This window comes from Marmota monax, unplaced genomic scaffold (genome assembly GCF_021218885.2).
Source record: "Marmota monax isolate L192 unplaced genomic scaffold, Marmota_monax_Labrador192_F-V1.1 WCK01_AAM20220418_F8-fsc02141, whole genome shotgun sequence".
Lineage (NCBI taxonomy): Eukaryota > Metazoa > Chordata > Mammalia > Rodentia > Sciuridae > Marmota > Marmota monax.
This window is the reverse complement of record NW_026694163.1, coordinates 8,928-16,935: the sequence shown is the minus strand read 5'-3', so window position 1 is coordinate 16,935 and position 8,008 is coordinate 8,928. Positions and strand designations below refer to the sequence as shown.

At 58.6% G+C, this 8,008-nt stretch overlaps 1 protein-coding gene across 1 annotated transcript; it reads right to left on the bottom strand.

The window, feature by feature from the left end:
* Positions 1-357: 357 nt before the first annotated feature.
* Positions 358-8,008, bottom strand: LOC124107703 (obscurin-like). Its single transcript, XM_046465872.2, has 14 exons — positions 7,837-8,008; positions 7,380-7,510; positions 6,807-6,919; positions 6,397-6,565; positions 6,119-6,200; positions 5,834-6,034; positions 5,105-5,165; positions 4,725-4,802; positions 4,267-4,439; positions 4,037-4,063; positions 3,130-3,282; positions 2,989-3,034; positions 2,545-2,622; positions 358-2,274 (listed from the first exon to the last, which is right to left on the bottom strand). Exons 2-14 carry the CDS (start codon positions 7,468-7,470, stop codon positions 1,147-1,149), a joined length of 2,400 nt encoding a protein of 799 aa, XP_046321828.2. The 5' UTR covers positions 7,471-7,510; positions 7,837-8,008; the 3' UTR covers positions 358-1,146.

The window sequence follows — 8,008 nt, the reverse complement described above, 5'->3', positions numbered from 1 at the left end:
ACAGAGTCATGAATACATACAGTTAGAATTGCAGGCTATCACTAGAAACATGTGAGGAATCTCTGGAAGATCAGTCTTTGCAGCCCGTTTTACTGAAGTAAGGCGTATACACATGTTGCATGAACTACATACTTTCTGTGAATATTTTATTGCTGAAAACCATACTATTAGAGCAGCTCCTTATCAATTTTTATGCACTAGTTTCCCACACTGGGATATTTTGTAAAGGTAAGCAGATTTGTGAGTAGCTCCACAGATGGTATCTAGAGAGCCCTGGTTTGAGCAGATCCAGTTTTAGTAGGATAAATACATATTGTGTGCAAAATTATATAATGTATAATACATAATATTCCTGAATTGCATTGCTGGCTTGTATTTATTGTTATAATAAAATTAACAGAAACAGTACAGGTAATAACAAGGAAAAAAAGGTACCATTTATTGAGCTTTGATTTTTGTGGCACGCATCATTCAAGGGATCCTGATAGATCATGACAGAGCTCACCTAGTCCCCTCTATTAGGTAGGTGCTATTAGAATGGCCATTTCTGTCCAATTTGCTTGGAGCTTTCCAGTCCTCCTTTTTAATAAAAAGTGGAGATAATGAAGTAATCTTCCAAAAAGTCCACACAAGTGCTACTTTATCTGTCACTAGCAGTTTTAATTTGCTGTTTATTAAAATGTAAATTTAAATATGCTAAACTCAGAAACCTAATTCAGTGTACAAATTTTGTTCTGACTTAAGCAAAAGTGAATCTTCAACGTTTGACCAACTCAGATTTAAAATAAAACTTAATTCCTTTTACCCATTCATGAATAAACCTTAAAAATGTTTACACATCCTTTAAGACCAACAACTTGGTTCTTTTCAAGTATTGAGAACAGGTCTAGCAAACAAACCCTTTACCAAAACCTTTTGAAATCCCAGTTCAATTAGATCCTGATTTTGGTGGACTTTGTTTTGTTAAAATTTATCTATTTTAACTGGTTCACTCTCGTTCCAAGTGGAAACCCCAAGATTCACCTATCAGAATTCCAAATGGCAAATTTTATTAAAGTGTAATACACTTAATATCAGATGAACTGACCCAATTGTCCCTAGGAGAAAAAAACGCAATCTTGACTTTTTTGGAATCCCAAGTACCTGTCATTGGTAATTCTGGGGACACTTAAGGAGACACTCCTGGGACAGGCTGCCAGTGTCCAGGGAAGGGCTGGACTCCATGCCTGTGGGGCAGGTTGGTTCCAGGGAGCTGGAGGAGCTGGTCCAAGGCCCCCCAGGTCGAGAGATGCTGCCAGGCTCCTTCTTAGAGCCTGGCAGGGAGCTTGTTTGGGCGGGGCAGGGGGGCTCCAGAAGTATCTCCTTGACAGACCCTGGAGGCAAAGAGCCATGAGTTTGTGGTGACAGTGGGCCACAGCCCTTTTGGGGGGCAGAACCCTGCTCAGGGTGACAATAAGGAGCCTCCTGCCCCAGCCTGGACGACCCCGCTTGCTGAGCAGGCCCTGAGTCTCTAGCAGGTGATGGAGACAGACTGGGCCCTTTCAGGGGCTTCTGGTCTCTCTCTCCACCAGCCTCCCCTGTAGAGGCTGTGGGAGGACACTGTCCTTCACTGCAGGCCTCACTCAAGGGGCTGATGGCACTTGGAGGGTCTTGGTCCAGCGAGTGGCTACGGCCGGGGGTCTCAGGGGCACTGGCGCTGGGCAGGCGCAGGGCCGTCTCAAAGGAGGGTGTCTTGGTTATCAGCGCGGCCTGCTCCTCCCTGGCAGCCTCCTCCTCCAGCACGCGGTGCTCCATCAGCGGCTCACGCAGACCAGGCAGGGCCCTGGCGAAGTACCCACCCTTGAGCAGGTGCCGCCTCCGGGCCGCGTGTCGGCGGCCTCCAGGGGCCAGGGCGCCTTGCTCAGGGCCCTCGCCTGCCTGCTGGTAGAACAGGCTGCTGATGACGCTGTGCCGGGGGACGCAGCCGGGGGCTGCCAGGGGCCCTGTGCTTTGCTGTGAGGCTGGTGGGGCCTCTGCCTCCTCCGGCAGGCTGGCAGAGGGCCGCAGGAAGCCCCGTGGGTGCAGCAGCGGGGAATGGGTCACGGGCGAGGATGGCAGTGACTTGGCCCTGGCAAACGGAGCGAGCTCATTGTCCGAGGAGGAGGAGCTGGAGGAGCCGCTGGCTTCTGCCCGCAGGTGCCGGGCCACTCCCAGGGAGGGGCTGTCGGGTGGGCCCCGCAGCAGCTCTGGGATGGAGCGCATCACCAGGATGGACTTGTAGCTCATCAGGGAGCGCTGGGGGCAGCACAGAGCAGTCGCTGGGTGGGGCCGCAGCACCCAGCAGACCCTCTCCCTCCACGTTCCCAGTGGGCCAAAGGGAGGGGACCCAGAGCAGTGGGGACCTCTGCACCAGGCTCTTGGCTTCTGCCTGGCCACCGGTATTCCTCTGCACCTGGCACACTCATGGCTGAGATCCGATGAGGTGCCAGGCCTGGGAGTGTGCTAGGCGGGCTTGGGCTTGCGTTTCTGCCCCCGCACTCATCCCCCTTTCAGAGGACAGCTCACCTGCCAGCGGCTCCTGGCCAGGAGGAACTTGAGCTGCTTGGTGTTTATGAAGTGGGCCTCCTCCGCAGGCATGGATTTCTGGGGTGTGAGGGAGGAGCCACATTGAGGAGAGACCCCAGCGCCCTGATGGGGGCCCCTCCTGGGATGGAGGCCCAGCTGGGCAGGGGCAGGTGGACTTGCCCTCAGCCCTGGGGTCTCATGGGCTCATCCTCTTACTTTGCCCAGACAGGGCAAGGCAAAGGCCAGAGGTCGTAGGGGAGGCCCTGACCCCCTGTGAGGGTCTCAGGATCCCAAGCCTGTCTGAAGGGACAAGTGTCCTCTGAACTGGGGCACAGGGGCCTGGGTGCCACCACCATATGTGCTGATGCAGGCAGGCCCTCGTCCCCCTTGGGTTGGATGTCCCTCCCTGCAGGCCTGGGGTTGAGCCAGGCTGGGCCTACTCACCAGGAACCAGGGGTGGGTGAGGCACTGGGAGGCACTGGGCCGGGCCCTGGAGGGAGAGCAGAGCCCAGGTCAGCCAGGCAGTCAGCTGGCCCTGGGCAGGGCTGGCTGCACCCTGGGCAGGCAAGAGAGGCATGCACTCACCCTGGGGCCCTCTGCAGCGTGGCCTTGAGGAAGTCCTTGGCGTCCTCACTGAGGTGGGCAGCCATGGGGCTGCTCCAGGACACCCGCCCCTCCAGCACGTTCAGCAGGGTGGCACGGTCACTCTCTCCCGCAAACGGGGAGGAGCAGGTCAGGCTGGAAACAGGCAGAGCCTGCCCTCAAACAAAGCCCCTGGGGACCAACTCTAGCACCACTCCCACCCAGCAGTATCTGAGGTTCCCCAGATACTGCCTCAGCTTGGAACACCAATCCAGGCAAAGCCTAAGAGGGTGTCTGGGCTCAGACCAGGGTTGGGGTCCCCACTCAGGCTGGGACAGGGATCAAGGAAATGTCAGCCTGCATGGGGGCCCTGCTTTAACCTGAGGCTCTCATGGCCAGAGGAGGGTACAGGGCTGAACTTACAAAGGAGACCCAGGCTAGCTTGAAGCAGGGATGTATGCCAAGGCTGGGTGCTGGTTCAACCTGGGGTGGGTACTTGGCCTCAGCCTGAGCTAGGGATCCAGGCTCAACTGGGACAGGAGTCCAGGGAGCCTAGATAGGCACCAGTCTATGTCTGAGGTGGGGACAGGTCTTAGTCTGCAGAGGTCAAGGATCAGTCTGTACCACCAGTATCTTCAGGGCAGCAGTGACCACTATGAGTGGACTCTGGACAAAAATCCCACAGACCCTACAGGGTCAGCTCAGCTCTGCCTAGTGATGACGGGGTGTTTGTGAAGAGCAGTGGGCAGGAGCCTCTTATCAGGGTTGGCTGACCGCCTGTTCCCAAGATAGCTGCCCCTGGGCTCTTGGGTCTCTGGTCTGGGGTGTGGCCAACAGCACACGTGGCCCTCAGGATTCTGCAGAAGGGTTGGCTTTGAAGAGGCAGCTGCCAAGAACAGGCTGTGCTCACCTGAGGTAAGAGATGACCCCCATGGCCCTGCAGAAAGAAAACCACCCACTGTGAGTCACCCCAGGACTGGCCACAGGCAAGGGGTATGTGGGAGGAGGTATGGGGGATCCCAGGGGTGCAGAAGGAGGCAGAGACTCAGAGAGGACCCTTTGGCTGGCTGCTGGGCTGCCAGATGACTCCCCAGCATGGTCCCAGGAGGGTCACAGTCCTGACTCAGCCTGACCACTCACCAGATGTCAGAAGCCTCGCTTACAGGGGTCTGCTCAATGATCTCGGGGGACACGAACTCTGGAGAGCCGTACTTGCTGTACTGTGGCTCTGAAGGGGTGATTTTTTGGGCAAAGCCAAAGTCGCAGATTTTAATGTCTTCCCGAGCAGGATGCACCATCAGGATATTGGGGGGCTGTCAGAAAGTATTGGGGGAGTCTATGGGGGTTGGGCTACCTGGGGTTTCCAGGCCTCAGGGAGTCATTCAGGGTCCATGAGGCCAATGTGGGGCATGGGGAGCCCCAGTCAGACTGTCAGAGCAGAGCCCACGGATGAGCTGCCAATTAGCAGTGCATCCAGTCCCTGCAGGACAGCAAGCCCTGTCAAGGAAACTGGACACGGTAGGCCTGTCCCTTCCTATCCTGCAGGCCCAGGGCTCCCCTCTCCCACCCAGGTTCTGGAGGGGCCCGAGGGACAGTACCTTTATGTCCAGGTGGAGGACCCCGTGGCTGTGCAGATAGTGCAGTCCCTCCACCAACTGCTGGAGGTAGACCTTGACCTGTGGCAAAGGCTGTGCTCAGGGAAGGGCCCCGGCCCTCCACCTTAACTCATCCTGCTTGAGTGCCCCAGTCTAGCACCTGGGACAAGCCCACAGGGTAGGTGGCATCCTGAGCCCTAAGTGCCAAAGCCAGAGAAATCCCCACGAACAAGCAAGGTGTGCAGGAAGCCAGGCAATGCAGCTGGGCACAGAGCCCGGGCAGCCAGAGAGGCGGGGCCTGGGCCACATCTGGGGCAGCTGTGTCTGGGTGGGGCTGGGACCCGCATGCAGCTCAGGCCAGTGGCAGGCAGGTGCAGGGTCACCTCGGCTTCTGTCACCACGCTCTTCTTGAAGAGGCGATCCAGCAGCTCCTCCGATGAGCACCTGGGGCCTGGTCAAGGAAAGCAGCTGAGGCTGGAACCCACCAGGAGGTGGCCAGGACAGGGTTCCTGCGGTCTCAGGGGTGGGGTACTGGTGCTCAGGTTGAGGGGAGGTGCCATGGGCCCCTGGAACCCCAGACGGCATCCAGCCCAGATGAGGGGGGCTGCCTGGGGACTGAGGCCACAGGGCAGTGGTAGGGTGGGGGCACCTGGCCTGTCTGTACAAATCCCTCCTCAGGGGAGAGACAAGAACACAGGAGCAGATCCAGCCACAAGGCCCTCCACACTGAGACCCCAGTCAGGGACCTATGGGCAGTGGGCAAAGACCTGGAGTAACCTGTGTAGGATACTCCTCTCCTGCATCTGAGAGGTCACCCTGGGAGGAGACCCCTGGCCATCTCCACCGAGGACATCTGGACCCTCAGGACCAGCTCAGCCACTGACCCTGCCTGGTGACCCCCATGGACAACCCTCAGAGAGAAAGAACCCCCTGACCAACACCATCACGAGCGGCAGGAACAGGGCTGCTTGTCACACAGCATTGGCCACAGGAAGGTGGGCTGAGGCCGTCACGACCTGCCAGCCCCAGGGAGCATTCACTCCTCCAATCCCCAGCCTGGTGGCCACTGCACCCCTCCTCAAACCCCAAGGGGCCAGGAGAAGAAAGGATACAGTTCCAAAATGAGGATGAGGGTCTTCCGGGTCTCAAACTGGTCCAGCAGCCCAGTGACCAGCGGGTGGCTGAGCGTGGCCAGGATATCTCGCTCCTGGTACGCCTGGGCCCGAGTTCTGCTCCGCAGGGGGATGAACTTGGCAGCACAGAATACCTTATTTCCTTTGTGCTGTACCCTTTTCACAAAGCCAAACACGCCTCTGGGGAGGAGGGAGGGGGATCAGGATGGTGACGCTGTGCCACGGGTCCTGGGCATCCCCGGGGCCAGAAGGGCTGGAGTGTACCTGCCAATCTCCTCCTTGACCTCGTAGAAGGAGTGCAGCTTCCTCCGACGGCTCTGCTCTTCTGAATCTGGCTCACTGTCTCCTGTGGTCAGCACAGAAGGTAGTTAGGACGGCAAAGGCACTGCCCTGGCCCTTGTCCCCAGTACTGTGGGGCTGGCAGGCTGTTCCCTAGGCCTGGGCCTGTGGCCCATGGGAACCTTGAGCCGGGGTCCCTGTGGGGACTGGGGATGCCATGTGGAGACCGAGCGGCCCTGGGCCTGGGAGGCTCTGCGGCTTACCCCCATGGACCAGCAGCTCCGCCTTGCAGAGCACCTGGCCAGCAGCATTGTGTGCGAGACAGGTGTAGACACCTGCATCTTGCTGGACCACATCCTTCAGTAGCAGGCAGTGAGTGGTGCCATCCTTCTGCTGGCTCAGTCGGGCACTGTCCTCCAGTTGGACACCGTCCTGAAACACCAGCAGGCCACGACGCCATCAGCCCATCCCAGCATCAGGCCCACCTGCCCTTCCCTGGCACCTGCTGTGTGTCGGCCCCAGGTCCAGCCTCATGCCCAGCCATGATGGGCTTGGGGATTGCAGGAGGGGCCGCACAGCTAGGATCGTGTGGTGCGGTTTTCGCACACACATGCACACACAGGTGCCTCCAGCCTCTGAGGGCCCCACCCTGCCTCCCTGGGCCAGCTCTTACCTTGTACCATGTCACAGTGGGCTGTGGGTGCCCCTCAATGACAGCCTCAAACTGTGCCGTACCACCCGCCTGGACCTGCACATCTTCAATGGTCACCTGCATGGTTGGGGGCCCTGGGACGAGGTGGAAAGGGGGACATGGGGAGGGATTCCCAGGCTGCACAGACCATACATGTGGTCAGTGAGGCTCTGAGTACACCCCAGGGCAACAGGCAACAGGGCCCCCTGGTAACTGGGAAGTTCTTCCTTCCATCCAACCACTGTCTCCCTGCTTTGCCCTCAGCTGGCCCAGCAGTCAGGAGGACAGTCAAGCCAAGGCAGGCAGAACATGCTAGGGGCCAGTGGCTCTCTCCAGGACTGGGTCCCGCAGACACCGGATCTGTAGTGCCTGCCTCTCCTGGAGGAGAGCTCCAGCCCCCACCCCATTGTGGCCTAAGAGAAGGGGTGGGGAATCTGGGCTGAAGCAGGCGGGGACCTAGAGGGCCCCTCCACCCTCCAAGCAACTGCCCCCAGCCCAGGCACTGCAGGGCCACCCTCACATCATGCCCTGACCCCTGACCCCTGACCCCCATACTTGAACTTGTAGCACTGGTGTCGACGGGCTGGTACACATAGGTCCTTTGTGTGGTCTCTGTGACTACATGGCTGTGGACATCCCAGAGCATGTGCCCGGCACCTGCCCCTGGCCAGGCAGCACCCTCCACCCTGGAATCACAGAGCTAGGTGAGCTTCTGCTGGCTAGAGGTGACAAGATGGGGTCCTAGGCTTTCCCGACAAGCGGGGGGATGAGGTGTGCAGATGGAAGACCCTGGTCCTTGCTGTGGGGGCTTCCTGCACCTCCTGCCCTGAGGTTGGCCTTCTTCCCTGCCTACTGGCTTGGCCTGGGGCAGTCAAGGAGTGCACAGGAGGCCACAGGACCACCCCATTACCTCTGCGTGCCACATGGCCAGAGCGGATGGACCTGCCCACCCATGAGCTGTCCTTGGCAGGACTGCCCCCATCTCATGACTCAGTTAGCTGGGGGAGGTTACCGGATGGGGATGGTCCGTCCCTGGGCCCCAGAACCAGTCACCGTCTCCTGCTCCAGGACTTCCCGGATGAGAGGTTGTGGCACCTCTGGGGTCTCAGCTGCTGGGAGATGAGGAGCCTCGTGAGACAGAGCTGGGCTGGGGCTTAAGGGACCCTCCTCGGCCCTGCACTGCC

Coding starts and splice junctions, on each gene's coding strand:
- LOC124107703 (XM_046465872.2), bottom strand. CDS start 7,470: ATGCTCTGGGATGTCCACAGCCATGTAGTCACAGAGACCACACAAAGG. Junction 6,566..6,806: donor CCACTGTGACATGGTACAAG/GTAAGAGCTGGC, acceptor CTGGTGTTTCAG/GACGGTGTCCAACTGGAGGA. Junction 5,166..5,833: donor CTCATCCTCATTTTGGAACT/GTATCCTTTCTT, acceptor ACCAGGCCCCAG/GTGCTCATCGGAGGAGCTGC.